This window comes from Onychomys torridus, chromosome 1 (genome assembly GCF_903995425.1).
Source record: "Onychomys torridus chromosome 1, mOncTor1.1, whole genome shotgun sequence".
Classification (NCBI taxonomy): domain Eukaryota; kingdom Metazoa; phylum Chordata; class Mammalia; order Rodentia; family Cricetidae; genus Onychomys; species Onychomys torridus.
Genome location: NC_050443.1, coordinates 89392223 through 89410521, shown reverse-complemented (window position 1 = coordinate 89410521; position 18299 = coordinate 89392223). Strand labels below are relative to the sequence as shown.

Genomic DNA, 18299 nt, shown 5'->3' with positions numbered 1-18299 from the left:
GCAAACCTAAAAATTTAATGTAAGAAAGGAATCCCTTTGCTACCATCCCTCAAAACAGAGAGAGAAGATGTGGCAGGTTTTTTCCTAAAGTATTTTCATTGCCAGAATGTCTGTGGTGGCAGAAGCCATAAAAGTTGTAACACTGTTTAGTGCTCAAGGCTACAGGGTGCTCTGAAAAGCAAATAAAATAAAGATTAATAGAACCAAGAGGCTGCATGCACCCTGAGATGTCCCAGAGCTGAGATGAACCAGTGAGAAGTGACTTGCCCCGTCTCCAGTACCAGAGCTGGAACCAGACCTGTCACTGTGCCAGCTGTTCCTGTCCTTGCTGTGTTTAGGCTTGCAGAAACCAATAGGCTATTTGTCCACAATCTCGGGTGCCTGGTATCATTAGGAGTCAAGAAAAATCAGTCCCTTAATAGTAACAGACATGCAGTGCTGAGCAAGTTTCCACGGGGGAGATCTGAGGGAAAACTTGCTCTCACTATGACATGAAGCTGAATTCTCACCGTGTGCCTGGATCCTGTGTCCCAGGAGCAGGCAGAATGGTTCTGGCTATCTCAGGACCCCCAGGTTGCCCTGTATCCGAGGACATAGGACCTATGTCCCACATTTCCAGGACAACAGCTCTCACTTTATTGCATCAGAGAATGGCTGAGAGGTCTGGCTTCTCGTTAATTTGGCAATTTCCCTAGAGGTAGAAAAATTAGGTGAAATTAAATCACCAGCTGGCTTCGCAGCAGGCTCTGGTCTTCTTCAATTTTTCCATGACAAGTAAGGCACTGGGGGCAGCAGAGACCCCATTAATACTTTGTTGTACAAAATGCACACTGCTGAACAAAATCAATCCATTAACTCATCGCTCAGGGATTCACAGGCACTTCCTCTCAGGCAGGAAGGGGCAGCAAGAGGATGAGACACTGGGATTCTCCCTTACACCTGCCGATAGGACACAAGAGGAACCCTAGCTGCTGAAACAGGAACGAGCATGGGAATCCTGCCAGGAAGTTGGGAGATGAAAGTCACAAGAGTCAGTGGTGATAAGTGCAGATGCAGCCAGTGACAGTACAGAACCTGGGGGTGGGTTGCAGCATGGTCCAGAGAGCGTTAGACATTTTGGTCACAGATGATTCCATCACATCAGAACCCCAGCCAGTGTCAGAAAGTGAATCAAATGCAGCTTTACTCCCAGGACTGGACAGGGAGTTCAAGATGATAGACAGAGTTCAACACAAGAAAGCTAAGCAGGTAAGCTGTTAGAACATTATGAGTCTAGAAATACCAGAGTAGATAGTGGTGAAAGCGGAGGTTAAGGTGGTGGAGGTGATGATGGTGGTGGAAGAGGTGGTGGTGGAGGTGGAGGTGGTGGTGGTGGTGGTGGTGCTGGTGCTGGTGGTAGTGCTGGTGGTGGTGGTTGTGGTGATGGAGGTGGTGATGGAGGTGGAGGTGATGAAGGTGATTGTGGTAGAGGTGGTTGTGGTGGGGGTATAGGTAGAGGCGGTGGTGGTAGAGGTAGTGGAGGTGGTGGTGGTGATGGTGGAGGTGGAGGTGGTGGAGGTGATGGTGGTAGAGATGATGGAGGTGGTGACAGTGATGGTGGTGGTGGAGGTGATGGAGGTGGAGGTGATGGTGGAGGTGGTGACAGTGATGGTGATAGAGGTGGAGGTGATGGTGGTGGAGGTGATGGAGGTGGTGACAGTGATAGTGGTAGAGATGATGGAGGTGGTGACAGTGATGGTGGTGGTGAAGGTGATGGAGGTGGTGACAGTGATGGAGGTGGAGGTGATGGTGGTGGAGGTGATGGAGGTGGTGATGGAGGTGGAGGTGGTGGTGATGGTGGAGGTGATGGAGGTGGAGGTGATGGTGGTGGTGATGGAGGTGGAGGTGATGGTGGAGGTGATGGAGGTGGAGGTGATGGAGGTGGAGGCGATGGTGGAGGTGATGGAGGTGGAGATGATGGAGGTGGAGGTGGTGGAGGTGGAGGTGGTGGAGGTGATGGTGGAGGTGATGGAGGTGGAGGTGATGGAGGTGGAGGTGATGGAGGTGGTGGTGATGGAGGTGGAGGTGATGGTGGAGGTGATGGAGGTGGAGGTGATGGAGGTGGAGGTGATGGTGGAGGTGATGGAGGTGGAGGTGATGGAGGTGGAGGTGGTGGAGGTGATGGTGGAGGTGATGGAGGTGGAGGTGATGGAGGTGGAGGTGATGGAGGTGGAGGTGATGGTGGTGGAGGTGATGGTGGTGGAGGTGATGGTGGTGGAGGTGATGGTGGAGGTGATGGAGGTGGTGATGGAGGTGGAGGTGATGGTGGTGGAGGTGATGGTGGTGGTGATGGAGGTGGAGGTGATGGAGGTGGAGGTGATGGAGGTGGAGGTGATGGTGGTGGAGGTGATGGAGGTGGAGGTGATGGTGGTGAAGGTGATGGAGGTGGAGGTGATGGAGGTGGAGGTGATGGTGGTGGAGGTGATGGTGGTGGTGATGGAGGTGGAGGTGGTGGAGGTGGAGGTGATGGTAGATGTGATGGAGGTGGAGGTGGTGGAGGTGGAGGTGATGGTGGAGGTGATGGAGGTGGAGGTGATGGAGGTGGAGGTGGTGGAGGTGGAGGTGATGGTGGTGGAGGTGATGGTGGTGGAGGTGGTAATACAGGCAGCAATGTGGTGGAGGTGTCATAATATGAGTCATTCACCCCTTAGAAAAATGTCAGGAAACCCCTGTTCTGGTGAGATTTAGAGAAAAATATTGAACTAGCAGTTATTTTTCTTGTAATTATTTCCTGAACCAAACACCAGGACAACTATTTGCAGCCATTTCGGATCTTGAACAGCCCCATCTTGGAAAGGGAAGAGCGCCCCGCAGCACAGAGATGGAGCACCCCAGCACCAGGAGACCACACAGGGAAGTGTCCCACCCTCTTCACTGCCCCTCTAACATTTCAAAGACTTCTTTTGAACAAAGTCTCTTAGTTCCAAGGGTTGGCTAGGCCATTGTTTAAAAGGCTCAAGGAAAAAATATTGTAGTCAGATCTGCCCTATTGCAGCAGCTCCAGGGCTTTGGGTCCTACATTCAGGGATTCCAAAAACAACAGCTTGCACCCTGGGGTCTTAGCCACAGGCCACAGTCTTATCTAACACACCCAATAGTCAAAAAAAAAAAAAAAAAAAAAAAAAAAAAAACCCAAAACCAAACAAAGCCACAGTGGAATGCAATGAACCCCAGGGAAAGTTTCTGGAGAGGAAACTGAAGGCCAACACTCCCACCAGGGCCTGGTGCTTGTGGACCTGCACTGGACCCAGTCATCTCCCCTAGTCCCTGAAATACTTTCTTTCATCTGTTTTTCCGTTTGTTTCTCCAGATGAATCTTAAAGTATTTGTTATCATCTACCCACAAACCTACACATTATCAATTCACCAGAAAAATTAATGCCTTTGGTCTACTGAGTTCTCCCATCTAAGTGAACCACACATCTAATCTACACTTGGTTAGCTTCTTTGGGGTCCTCAATGGCATATTTTGAGTTTTGTTCTATAGGCCATGAATTATTTATAGGTACTTATTCGATGCTTTGTGGATCCTGTCATGTGTAGACTGTGTGGCTAAGTAAAATAAAACGCACTGTACTTAACAGTCAGGGGGCTGTGTGCACATGTGGCTGGCAAGTTCTGTCAGAACATTCCAGAAGGTCTTCCTCCTGTGCACCCACCCTTGGTGTTGTAGCCTAGACCCCAATAAAATCGCATCTGAGCACTTTACAGCCCATGCTCTTTAGCACATACAGGCAGAATAGGTTGAGCTGGGAACACAAGAAACAGACGACTCCCCAGCTGCCCAGGCTGCCCAGCACACCTTGCTGGCTAGGGGGTGGTTAAAGCCTTCCATAAGGGGCACGCAAGCAGGGAATGCATGAGCGGAGACCATGAGGGACTGCAGAAAGGCTGAGAAGGGGAGAGGTGGGGCGCTGATTCTGTGAAAAGCAGGCAGCTGTGAAGAGCTTTGGAACCTAGCTGCTGGGAGAGTCCCAGAAAGCCATAAAGTCACTGTCTCTGACTGCCAAGGAGCTGGGATACTAAGAGCCAAGGGTCCCAACAGCCTGAGCTCAGAGCTGCATCATTAGCTTCAGAGCGGGACCATGGGCACTTAAAGCCCAGAGATGTCGACTTCCTACTCCACAATGCTTTGCTTAGTCATGTTCATTGCTGTTCCGTTCACAATAGTTAGGAAACAGAAACCACCTAAATGACCTGCAACTGAGAAATGGCTAATGAAAATGTGGCATGCACACACACACACTATCAAACACTATTCAGCTGTAAATAAAATGAAATCACGAACTTTGCAGGTAAATGGGGGGAACTTAGAAAGATCATGTTGAGGGAAGAAACCCAGACCCAGAAAGGCAAATGTCACGTGTTCTCTCTCATTGGAGATTCCTAGTTCCAAATTTCCAGATGGACATACATATCCTGGAGTCGCTGCAGAAAGCAGGAAAGGAAAAAGGGACCATTGCTGGGGTGGGGTGGTTGGGGAGCAACAGAGAGGGGAATTAGCAGGATACAGGTGATCTGATCAAGCATATGGGAAGGTAAAGATGCATGCAATAAGCCCAGTTTGAAGACTACTTGACAAGCTTTAGCCATTTGCCCTTGGGATTTTGATTTACTTATTATTACTGTAGTTGCATTTTGGTGTTTATGGTTTCCCCTTATAACATGCAAACTTTCTCAAAACCAAGGCTCTATGGACATAAGTTGTTCTTTTTCTGTGGCAATTGTCAAAAAGACTCTGTGTGTGTGTGTGTGTGTGTGTGTGTGTGAGAGAGAGAGAGAGAGAGAGAGAGAGAGAGAGAGAGAGAGAGAGAGAGAGAGAGAGAGAAACCAAGAGAAAATTCTCCAGGGTTCTGCTGTTCACGCTTTGCTTTTATTTCCTTAAGACAGAGTCTCTCACTAATGCCAGCTTGGGGGCCAGCAAGCCCTGGAGATCCTCTCATCTACAGATCTGGAGGTACAGGTGTGTACGTGGCCACACCAGGTTCTTATGTGGATGCAGACAATCTGAACTCAAGTCTTCACACTTGTGTAGCAATTGCTCCCACCTCCCCAGGCAGATAAGCATTTTCTGTTTGTTTTCGAAATGGTCTTACATTTTCCAGGCTGGCCTAATTCTCATTTTGTAGCAGAGGATAACCCCAAACTTCTGATACTCCTGCTTCCAGCTCCCTATGCTGGGATTACAGGTATGCACCATCACACCCAGTTAGAGCAGTAATGGAGATTGTTTTGTGCGGTGATAGTTTGTTTGTGCTCTAACAAATAAAGCTTGCCTGGAGATCAGAGGGCAGAGCTAGCTACTGGTGAACCATAGAGGCCAGGCAGTGGTGGCACACACCTTTATTCCTAGAGTGTGAGAGGCAGAAACAGGAAGTGATAAGGCAGGGTGGAGACAGGGGCTCCACCCCTTTCAGGCTGAGGAGTTGGAGAGGTAAGAGGTGGCTGTGGCTTGCTCCTTTGTCTCTCTGATCATCCAGCATTTACCCCAATATCTGGCTCTCGGTTTTTATTATTAAGACCAATTAGGATTCACACTATAGTTTTGCTCATTGTAAACATTTTCCTACAGTGATTTGTCTCTTAAAACAGTTACATTGGCTTTCTTAGCTTGAATCCTCATTTGGGCTTCCCAGTCTTTATCATTAACATTTAAACTTTTTAAAAATGCTGTAATTTGAGAGAACAGGATTCCTCTGGCAGCTGATGGGAGCAGATGCCCACAACCAAACATTAGGTGAAAAGAGCCCAAATTGGAGTTCTCCATCAGGTCCCCTCCTTCAGAGCATGAGAACCCTGTGGAAGAGGCAGAGGAAGAATTAGAGGAGCCAGAGGAGTCAAGAACACCAAGAGCATACAGCCCACAGAATCAACTAAGAAGGCTCCTAGGGCCTCATAGAGACTGAAGCAGCAATCATGGAGCCTGCATGGGTCTGAGTCAGGTCTTCTGCCCATATGTTATGATTGTTAGCTTGGTGTTTTTGTGGGACTCCTAACAGTGTGAGTGGGGGTGTTTCTCACTTGTAGTGGGTAGCCATTCCAACTTTGACCTGGAAGTTCCAACCCCCATTGAGGCTTTGGTAATGGTCACACCTATAAAGGTGGGGCTGAGAGAGGAGGTTGAAGACCCAAGTTCCGGATGCTGGGGCTCTCTTGGTTCAAGGACCCTGGATGCTGGAGGTAGACTGAGCAGAGTTCTCCAGAGAACACCGCCAGACTGCGACACACCTTTCCCAGACCCTGCAACCTACCTATCCCTTCATTTGTAAGTTACACCACTAAATAAACCTCCCTTTTAACTACGTGGAGTGGCCTTAATAATTTCACTCACTCTTTCAACTGCTCTTGGGACCCTTTTCCTCCTTCTGGGTTGCCTCATCCGGCCTTGATATAAGGGTTTGTGCCTAGTCTTATTGTATCTTGTTAGGCCATGTTCGGTTGATACCGATGGGAGGTCTACTCTTTTCTGAAAGCAAAGAGAGGAAAAGTGGATCTTGGGAATGGGAGGTGAGGAAGGGACTGCGAGGAGTCAAGGGAGGGGAAACTGCAGTCAGGATGTATTAAAAGCAAAAAATAAATTAATAAAACTTCAAAAAAAAAGAAAGATGCCAGAAACAACAAAAAGATCAAGGAAATCCCACTTTTCTTGACCTGAGACATCCATCTCCTGACCATAGACATTAGCACTGCTGCTTCTCTGACTGTTAGAGCCTGTAGCTCCCTAGTTGGGAGCATCAGGCTTGGACTGAAATCATGTCAGAGAATCTCAGCTTTGCAGATGGTAGACATGTTTCTTGGCCAATGTAATACTATGAGTCAATCATCATAAAAAATTATTTATCTTTCTTTTGTATATTTGTCTAACTTTTTATCTATATATCTATCACTTTCCTGTCTATTTGTTTATCTGTCTATCTATCCATCTATCTTTTATTGTTTCTGTTTTCCTGGGTAGCCTCAACCAGTATATTTACAAATATAAAAAATAAGGCAAACTTGGTTTTTAACTTTAAAACAAATTTCAAGTGCTTTAATCAAAATGTTTGAAAGGACTATTCACACACGCATCTTATGATCCCATTAATAAATGACTGAACTGCATCTATCTAAACAATAAACATTTAATTATATACATTTAATAATATACATATATATTTCTGTTACTGTTGTTTTATTCTAGAGGGCAAAGTTTGAGCTGCCATAGCCCATTTTGTCAGAAAAACATAATATTCAGTCCCTATAGATGGACCTTTGGAATAAAGTCATGGCCAATTTTTGTCTCTCAATCACAAAAAAACAGAGAAGGCTGGGGGCATGGTTCAATGGTTAGAGCACTTGCCATATAAGCAGGAGAACAGTTCAGATCTTCAGAATCCATATAAATGCTGTGGATGAAGTTAGTCCCCTGTTAATTCAAGCCTTAGAAAGTAGAAACAAAGGCTCCCCAAAGCAACTGGCTAGGGGAACTAGCCCTGTTGGTGAGCTCTGGGTTTGATTGATTGAGACACTTTGCCTCAGTGAATAAGTTGGAAAAGCAATGGAGATAAACTCACAACATTAACCTTGAACATACTCTCACATGAGTGTGTGCACCTGCACCCACATATGCTCCCACACAGATGTGAACACTCACATACACCTATGCCCAATACAGACATACACATTTGCAAAGAAGAAAAACAAAATATAAGAAAAATGACAGCTCCGTGGCATGTGCCCTCCTCCAGTGGTGTCTGATGGCCTCATGGTGTCACACTTTCCTGTGAAGATCCCACTGGGCCCAGGCTCTGGAGAAAGGGGTAAAACATCTGCAGTGGGTTTGACAGGGAACCCCAGCACACCAGCATGAAAGGAGACAGAACTGGGCCCTCCAGGTGTCTCTGTCTCTATGGAGACCACTTTCCCAACCTTTGTTTGGTGTATGAACCTGCCAACAGTGTCTCCAGGCAAGGAGAGTACATTCCTGAGCTGTGACAGTACCTGTGGTGATGTGGGAAAGCTCTGTGTTGCCAACTCACACCCAGCCCCCGGCCCTCCAGCTGAGGACAGCCTTGTGATGTGACTGCTCTTCTCAATTGGGGATGGTGGGCCAAAAGGAGGTCCCAGCAGTGTGACCTGGACACAACCTGGCATATTGCACAAGACTGGCAAGTTTTCCAGTCTGCTTCAGAGCTAAAACTAAAATAAGCAACATGCTCCCATTTCCAGCCATGCAATGTTCATACCATGTGTGATTATCTCTGATGAATCAGAAACTCTGGTATTTACAGACAGCTCCGATAAATAAGATGAGGCAGATAAATTTGTTAAGATCTGCAAGCCAAGAGCGAATAGTAGATAAGATTGTCTCTAAGCATGAACTGAATGGAGGAAAAGAACACAGATGATGCCTGTGGTGATGGGAGAGCCAGAAATAGAGAAGCAGGAACAGTGAGCTGTCTCAAAGTGGCGCAAGGACCAAGGCCCTTTAACTCCTTGCATTGACTTAGAGCCAGATGCACAGGCTCCTGAGATGGATCTAGAAGGCTCTTAGGTCTCATATGTCCAGCTCCATCCCACAGTTCTCCACTTCCCCTACAGAGAGTCACTCTGTCCTGCCAGCTTTCCCTCCCTAGTATCTCCTGGATCTCTCTCTTTCAACCTGGCAGTTTCTGTAGCCTGGCAGAAGAGCTCTGCCTACTGGACAGGTGTGCTCAGCCTTGGCAGCGAATGGCAGGGCTAATCTAGCCTATAAAAGACACCCAGGCTACCTCCTAAATGGGTCAGGTGTTGCAGACCCTTTAGCAGGACTAGAGTCGGAAGTCAAGGATGCTGTCGTGAGTCCTACGCTCAACAGAACTGAGCTATGGCTTTTCTTTGGGGTTGGTTGGGGGTAAGAACTCTTCCTGTAAAAAATACCAATCCCAGACTGAAGAGACCACTCAGTGGTTAACTTCCTAGCACTCACACTGGGCAGCTCACAAATGCCTGTAACTTAACACCCAGGGGATCCAGCTCCCTCTTCTGGCTTCTGAAGACACCTGTAATCATGTGCACACGTGTCACACACACACACACACACACACACACACACACACACACACACATGTAAAAATTTCTCACTCAAAGTTTGAAAGACTCTGGCTGAGAACTTGGAGGGAGAGACAAGTTAAAGCCAGAACTACTGTGATGTTGGCCTCCTGGTGCTTTGATGAGGAGGAAGCCCATTTGGGGCCTGCCTTGGGAGGGGTTCAGGGTATGGTAGGCAGCCCTTGGGGTCCATCCTTCCTTGTGCTTTTACCCTTGTCTAATCCCTTCCCCCTGAGTCTGGGCTCAAATGAACAGTTTTGAGTAATATCATATCACAAAATCATATCAGTCATATCATATCACAACTATAATTTATCACAGAAGCACTCTGCTTCCATCTCAGACACTGAAGGAAGCCAGTTGCCAGAGTCACCACATCTGATCTTCTCCATGGAACTCCTGGACCCCCTTTCCTGTAATGGCTTTTCTGCCTGACTCCACCTTCCCTGCCTCCTGAGATGCTCACATCTGCACCCCAACCCTCCCTATCACCCTAGCCCTTGCCTAAGCCTGCACCCTGGCCTGCCTGGGGCAAAGCCAGCCCCCAGGACAATGCTATCCCTGCAGGACATGTTGCTCATCCAGTTGGGGCAGACTTGCTCAGGCTAAAAAAGGTGCCTTTCCTGGGGATGTACAGAAGACAGATGGCTTCTAGTGAAGGGAAGTGGCACTACAGAGGCAGGAAGAACATTGCAGATTCAAAGATGGTGCATGCAAATGAACATGCAGAGCCAACAGCTTAGACCAAGGATACTGCCAGCTACAGTGGGAAGGCAACAGAAGCTGTTCCAGGCCCTCAGGGCATGATGGGAAGGCCAGTTTGTCCATGACTGTGCACGGAGGTCAGAACATACAGCTTACGGAATTGTTATAGCTCTGCATGGTCTGGAGTGAGGATTGCAGGGGGCAGAGAGGAGGGGTGTTAGTTGGGATCGATCCCAAGCTTTTCTCTGAGACCATTATAGAGAGATCAGGAAGACCATGGGCTATTTGAGGCGGCCATCGGAAAAGCTGAATGACGTGACGGATGAAGGGACAGACCTAAAATGCTCAAAGCAGCACTTTCAAGCAAATCTCGTTTCAATTTGGTCTCCCATCTGTGGTGTTATAAAAATATAGTTCCCAAAGTGCCTGTAGCATCCCAGGAGTGTGGTCTGCAGGCAGACACCTGCATGCCAGCGAGCATTTGGAGTGACATTCTCCATTCGGGGTAGGGGGTTAGGGTTCCTGGTGGCATGGAGATTGCTCAATGAAAGGAGACAAGAGGCAGAAAATGACTCAGCCAAACTGTTTAGAGAGGGTCAGTGACATTCTTGAGGTCTCATGCTTGGGTTGGGTCTGGAACTCCACTTTCCTAAATCTCTGCTTCAGGCTATGAGTAACAGAAGTCTCAAGAATATGTCGTCAAGGAAGCATGGAATAAAGAGGTCTGTGGCCACAGGAGGGGAAAACGGAAAAAATAAGCAGAATGGATGGAGTTCCAGCAGGCATTCTCTCCAGGAAAAACAAATCTAATAATTCTTTCCCTTCCTTAGCTTAGAGACAGCGAAAGGAACAGAGATGGTCCTGACTGGAAGAAGACATTAGCAGCCTCCTAAGTTCATCACTCAAGGCTGTGGCCCAGCAGTGGAACTCAATTCTAAGTGTAAGGGATTTGACCCTGTATATGAGTCTTGTGTGTGCTTGGTGTCCACAGAGGCCAGAAGGGTGCACTGATCCCCTGGAACTGGAGTTAAGGGATAGTTGTGATCCCTTCTGTGGGTGCTGGCAACAGAACCCTGGTCCTCCGTAAGAGCAGCAAGTGCTCTTAACCACTGAGCCATCGCTGCAGCCTTGTTACCACATCCTCACAGGCCCAAGAAATAGCAAGAAGCTCTCTCTATCCATTCCAGGTGGTTGCTCTAAAGCAGTGGTTCTCAACCTTCCTGGTGCTGTGACCCTTTAATACCGTTTGTCATGTTTTGGTGACCCACAACCATAAAGTTATTTCCATTGCTACTTCATAACTGTAATTTTGTAGCTGATATGAATCCAAATGTGGTAACTGTGTTTTCTGATGATTTTAGGTGACCCTGTGAAAGGGGTCACAGTCCATAGGTTGAGAACCACTGCTCTACAGCTTTTTTTTTTTTTTTTTTTTTTTTAAGCTGGAGCTGAGGACTGAACCCAGGGCCGCTCTACCACTGAGCTAAATCCCCAACCCACTCTAAAGCTTCTTTAGCCTGCTCTTAGGCTACTGGCTCTGGGATTCCTGCATCTGTTGTCCAGCTTTGACATTTCCTCTTCCTTTTCTGATTAGACACAGAGCCTCCATCTTGGACCTTGCCTCTCTCCTTGGCTGTGAGCTCTGCATTATTTTAGCATCCCCTACTGTCCTGCTCTAGCTGTAGATGTGCATGAGGCCCATATGCCAGCCTGGCCCAAGATATTCTCAAGTAAAAACAAAAGATTGGGCTGGAGAGATGGCTCAGAGGTTAAGAGTACTGACTGCTCTTCCAGAGGTCCTGAGTTCATTTCCCAGCACCCATATGGTGGCTCACAACAATCTGTAATGAGATCTGGTGCCCTCTCTGTGTACATAATAAATAAACAAATCAAAAAACAAAAACAAAAAATTAGACATTTTGTTTTGATTCCTGTGATGGTCGGTTCTGATTATTGACTTGACACTGCCTAGACTTGCCTGAGAAGGGAGTTTCAGTGGATTACTTAGATCTAGTTGGCATGTTTGGGGTGTATCTTGGTTAAAATGGTTGATTTTAGGATGCCACCCCACTGTGAGGAATACTGTCCTTTTGGCAGGAGTCCTGGACTGTGTGGATTGGATCAAACTGAGGCAAGCAAGCGTTCATGCATGCATTGGTTCCTTTCTCCTTTTGACTGTGGGTGTCACGTGACTCTAGGCTTCAGGTTTCTGCCATCTTGGCATCCCTGCAATGAACTGCAGTCTGCAAGTGTGAGCTAAAATAGGTCCTTTCTCTATCCTCCCAGGTTTCTTTTTGTCACAGTAACAAAAATGAAACTGAGAAAAACCCAAACTTCCTGCCTGGAGAAAATGAAGGAAATTATTTCAACTCTTTTGTCTGTCTCTTCGGAATTCGGAGCTGTGGGACAGAAACAAATGACCACAGAGTCTGCTTCAGTTAACAAAGTGGGGGTGGGGGCCCGCAGACGACTCCCAGCTGGGAAGGGAAACTGTTAGCTCCTCATTGCTGTGACCAAGAATCTGTGAGAAACAGCCTAAGGGAGGAAGGATTTACTTGGACTCAATTTCAGCGAGTTCGATCCACAGCCACTCGGCTCTGTTTCTGGACCTACTGTGTGGCTGAACACAGGCTGTAGGAATATGTGGCAGAGGACAGCTGTTCACATCATGGTAAACAGAAAGCAGAAAGCAAGCTCAAAAGTAGCCAGAGATAGCATCTCTCAAGGACTCACCCCCAAGGAGCCAATTCCGGCACCTCCTACATTTCCTGCAGACCCCTCCCACACGCAGCACCTGCTAGGGTGCATGAGGCTGAGGAGGACATTCAGATTCATATTTTACTACATTGGTTTAAGTTGCAGCCTCACTGCTGTTCCTGCTGTGAGTGCAGGGGTGTGGTGTGCGTGCATGTGCGTGCATGCGTGCCTGTGTGCCTGTGCATACATTTGCATACATGTAGAGTCTAGGGGAGGTAGGTGGCATGAGAAGAGATGATTACACGATGCTCCTGGTTTCTCAGCCACTCCCATTGTGCTCTTATGGATTGAGAGGAGAGAGAACTTGTATTTGTCAGGGTGTTTGGGTTGTAAGGGACAAAGTCCAGTTGAAATTAGCCAAAATAAATGGGGATTTGTTTTATATTTACCTAGAGGCCCAGGATGAAGTTCACTCAGGAATGACTAGAACCTGGCTCCCATGGAGCCAGCAAGGCTCTGCCACACCCCCAACCACCCCTTTTTTTCCTTCTGGTGTCTGTCTAGGTGAAGACTTCCCTTGACAAGCTACCTCCTCCAGCTGTAGGAAGAGAGACTGCCAACAGATTCCAGTCAGCCTCCTCAGAGACAACCATCTGAAAAGAAACAAAGGCTCTCTGGTTGACCTCTGGTGTGTCCCCACAAACTGATGACATCACCAAGGAGGTGAAGGACTGTCAGTTGTGGCATCAGTGTTCCTGTTGGGGTAGGGACAGATATGCAGAAAAACAGCAACAACTAGGCCGCATTGCACAGGGCACAGGTAGTTCAGTAAAGGAAGAGATGTTAAGCAAGCATATGTCCTCTATGGGACCCTCCTTATTTCCCACATGTCTGAGGACAGAAAGATTTCTCAGTACCTGTGGTGCTTTGAATAAGAATGGCCACCATAGGCTCATATACTTGAATGTTGAGTCATCAGGGCATGGCACTACTTGAGAGGGATCAGGAGGTATGACTTTGTTGGAGTAGGTGTGGCCTTGTTGGAGGAAGTGAGTCATTAGGAATGGGCTTGGAGGTTTCAAAAGTCCAAGCCAAACCCAGTGACTCGGCTCTTCTACTGCCTGTGGATCCAGATGTATATCTCTCCTCAGCTGTTCCTTTAGCACCATGTCTGCCTGCCATGATGGACTTAACCTCTGAAACTGTAAGCAAGCCCCAGTTAAATGCTTTCTTTTATAAGAGTCGTCATGATCATGATGTCCCTTCACAACAACAGAACAGTAACTAAGACATCACCTAAGTTACATAGCTCCTCTGTGAATTATACAGTTTCCTGGCTACCTGTGGTAAAGACTGCTTGGCCTGTGCAAATATCCACTCAAAGGTTCCCTTCATTCCCACTTAGCAGATTGACAATAAGTTTGAGCATAAGCCCCAATTCCTCGTGTTCCAAGAAGACTCATGATAGACTCTTTTTCCTACTGTTTGCATAAATAACTTGGGTACTGTAAACAAGTACACATATGTATTAGTGTCAAATCTTCTTGTAACCCCAAGTTATGCTATTAACACAGTAAGCACCTCTTTTAGCCTGCAGATAGGAGTAGAGTCCCTGTGAGAAAAACACATGGACCCTTCTGTCTTATTACTTCTCTGTTCATGTAAGACTGTAGCCCACTCTAAAACCCCCTTTGAAAGTTGGGGGAATCCCATGTGTTATCTTGGGTGTGTCACAAGCATATGTGTCATGAGCATCTTTCTGAGCTCCAGGTGACCCCTCCCACTTCCCAGCAGATCCTGTGGCTTGAGGCTGACCCACTCTCAGCCTCATGTCCAAAGCTCACCCCATGAGCAGAGGCAGAAAGAAAACCCCACTCCTTGACACTGTCCCACACATTCAACCTGGAGATCTAAACTGTGTGATTTCCATGGTACCTCTGAAAACAGTCCCTAGAGCCTCTGCCTGCATCCCTGCCTTCCTAGAGGTCAGATGCCTTTCCAGGGGATGGTGATAGGCCAGACAGCAACCCAACCGACAGCTCTCTCATCACTAACAGCTTCAACCTCGTGTGTGTGTGTGTGTGTGTGTGTGTGTGTGTGTGTGTGTGTGTGTTCCTACTATGTTTCAAACACTGCACTGTTTAGATCCATGGATCCAATAGTGCAAAACAATGGACTGGCATCCCAATAAACAGATGTATTTTATCACCAGATCATGGTAAGTGCTAGGAAGAAAAGTTAACTTAGAGATTATTGGGCCCTTTAAAGTATGCTGGTCAGCAAAGAATGCTCTAAAGAAACAGCATCTGGGCAGAGAGCTGGCATGCATGAAGGATTGGGACCTGCAGGTGCAACAGGGAACAGTGTCCCAGGAATAGGGAACTGCAGTACAGTCCTAGGAGGACCAGGCATGCTAGCACTGGAAGGACAGCCATGTGTCCATTGTGGCTGAAACCCAGGGAGTCAGTGCAGAGCAAGTAACAGAGGTTCTTGTAGGTCACCATGAAAGCTCTAGTCCATGGTGATGGGAAGCCAGGCCAACAGCTGTGTCCAAAAGAACCTTTGAGGCTTTTCTGGACCCCAGATGCAGAAGAAAACGTAGGACATCATAGAAGCCTATGAGCTCACACTGGAAATTCCCATGTGAACTAGACATTGAAGAACGACCAGAAGTAGAGGCAGAGGAAGCATTGAAACAGGGTATGTTCAAAGGCAAGGGTGGCACCAGCGTGCCCTGCAGGCCCCATGGTTGGCTGACCATCCATCAGGCTGACATTTGGAGAGTGTTGGGGGATGCCCCAGCAGAGCAGAGTGTGAGGCTGTGAATAGCCCAGGTCAGATGGAGAAAGATCCTGGAGAAAGCCCTCACCTAGCTTCCCTGAAACATACCCACTGCTCCAAGGATCACATCAGCCCACAACACACTGAAGCCTCCTCTTCTAGCTGCAGTATGAACCAGTGCTGCTTGGAGGGCACATGGCCCATCACCCTCCTCCCCTCCTGAAATCCAGGCAAGTGCCTTGGGTACCATCAGAAGTACATTTTCCCTAATAAAACAAACTCATCTAGCCTGAAGAAGGAGAGGAGTAATAATTTCTTAACGGTCATAGCCAGGAAGCCAAGGACACCAGAGTAAAAGACAGAGGAAGAGGTAGGGACCTTAGTAAAAATAAGGCTGAGCTTGAGAGCTCCGGCCCACGGGTGTCTGGCATTCACTCCAACTCATGGGCTGAGTCTGACAGATTCGCTCCAACTCACGGGCTTCCTCCTGCTGCATGAGACACGGTGGGAGACACAGTGGAAGAAACCCGGCAATTAAAATAAGAAATGAGAGTCCCTTAATCGGTTATTGTACCCAGGGCCCTAAAAATGATGGAGAGGTGGCCAGCCTCTTCCACAGGGTGTACCCAAAAGTAATTACCAGGATACTTCGCAGATTATTGAGTAAGTCCCTGGAACCGACACATTGATTTATGTAAGACCTGGAGATTTTGAGAGATTTGAGAGAATATTAAGAATCAATCAATATTTTAATTTATTTCAGAGTCCCAGAGACTTCCACTCTATAGAAAACCGCTGAGAAGAAACTGTGACCTTTGAAATATGGCTGCCAGGCACCTCTGTGAGAAGCCAGTTTGACAGCCACAGCGGGGAAGGACTTCTCTGCTCTGGAATGTTCTCTTTCTTCAAGGCATCAGTCTGGAGTTTCAAAAGTCAAGGCGGAGCAGACTAGGATGAGTGCTCCAGGGCCTGTCCACGGTGGGTTGGGGGGAGTTTGGGGGTAGGGTGTGAGGGGAGGTAGGAGGTGTCAGGGACGCGAGCACACACACACACACACACACACACACACACACACACACACACAATCACACACACACACACACACACACGACCAGAATGAGTGCTCCAGGGCCTGTCCACAGGGATTGTGAGATGACTATAGAGCATTCAGGCATCCCCAGAGAGTCCCTCGATTCTAAAGAAAGAATCTAGAAGAGTCTCTGCTTCTTCCAGAGTGTGCTATGATCTGGAAACATCCGCTAGGGCTAGCTCATGACCCAGAACCTTTGGAAAACATGTAGTTTCCTGTTCCCTGGGAAGCCAGGCTCCCAGACCACACTTTCTCCTTGCCTTCTCCAGAACTTGAACACCTGAACACCATGTCTCAATCACTAATGTATCAGTTACTTCCCTTGTCACTATGAGACCTGACAAAGGAAATATGAGAAGCAAGGTTTCTGTGACAGCTGTTCTTGGTCACCCACTTGACTATATCCGGAATGAACTACAATCCAGATATGGAGGGCACACCTGTGAGAGATTTTCTGCCTGATGTGAAGTGGATGAATTCACTTCCAGTCTAGACCTTTGAGGTAGGAAGACACATCTCTAATTCAGATCTTGTGGTGGGATGACACACCTTTAATCTGGGCCACACCTTCTGCTGTAAGCCTATATAAGGACATGGAAAAGGGAAGGTTTTTGCTCTTTGACTGCTTGTCCTCACCTTGCTAACAAGTCCATGCCTTCACTGGCATTGGAGCCTGCTTCTTCAGGATTCCAGCATATACAGAAGACCAGCTGGGACATCCAGCCTCCTGGGACTGAGCCACTAGTAGATTCTTGGACTTTCCATAACTAGCCATGCTTGGACTACAGCCTGTAAGTCATTCAAATAAATTCCATATAGACCGACAGACAGACAGACAGACAGACAGACAGATGACAGATAGATAATAGATCATATATGGATAGATAATAGATAGACAAAGAGATGAGAGAGAGAGAGAGAGAGAGAGAGAGAGAGAGAGAGAGAGAGAGAGAGAGAGAGAGAGAGAGAGAATATCACTCTATAAGTTCTGTGACTCTGGAGAACCGTGACTAATACAGTTTACTCTGGCTCCCAGTTTGAGGGTATAGTAAGGGAGGCAAGACACAGCAACAGGAGCTTGAGGCAGCTGGTCAATTTTACCTACAGTTAGGAAACAAAGAGAGATGAATGCTGGTGCTGAACTCACCTCCTTTTATGCTGCCCAGAACCCTTCTCCAAACACACACACACACACACAAAGGTTGGTGCTGCTCACATTTAAAGTGGACCTGATCACTACCATTAACTTAATTTAGAATTAATTCCTCAGATATATGCCCAGAAGCAATCGTTTCCATTATTCTACATTTCGTTTAGTGGCATCCCACTCATTCAGGAGGTCTCTGGTGCCATGATCTGTACCCCAACAGAACTTCATCTCCCAACATGGAGAAGTGGAATTCCCAGCACATGGAGTTGAGGAAGAGGGAGATGTCTTCAAACCATAGCAGCATGGAAACCACTGACTGGGTAACTGAATGGTCACATGAATGAACTCAAGAAAAGGGAGTTCATTTGTGAAAATATGCTTAAGGTCATATGGCATATTTGAGTCAAATACAACAGCATGTGGACGGTCTATTCAAACAGAGTCAAGAGAGGAATTTAGAGGATGAACCCAAAACACTGACAAGTGGAAGGAGATGGAACTGCCACCACTCTAGTGGTCTTTTGTGAACTTACAGGAGGGGAGAAATGCCCTGGCTTCACATTTCCCCTTCCTTGGGTCCCCTCCAGGTGTCTTCCACCCAAAGCCAAAGACCTCCTGTGTTTTTGGAGAAGGGTTCTGGGCAGCATAAAAGGAGAAGGTGGGTTGAGCACCAGAGGCCAGTATCCAAGGAAACCCTTTGCAGGGTGGGAGCGGGCAGAAAGTGAGTAGAAGATGCCCTGCCAGGGTTATCCTGTCCATTCCATCTGT

General features: G+C 47.4%; 1 protein-coding gene across 1 annotated transcript in view; it reads right to left on the bottom strand.

Annotated features, from left to right (window-relative positions):
* Nucleotides 1-1264: 1264 nt before the first annotated feature.
* Nucleotides 1265-18299, bottom strand: part of LOC118577192 (basic proline-rich protein-like) — a 126454-nt gene continuing 109419 nt past the window's right edge. The window contains 1 exon segment of the mRNA XM_036177267.1: nucleotides 1265-2685. Within this exon segment, the coding sequence (XP_036033160.1) occupies nucleotides 1265-2685 (1421 nt within the window).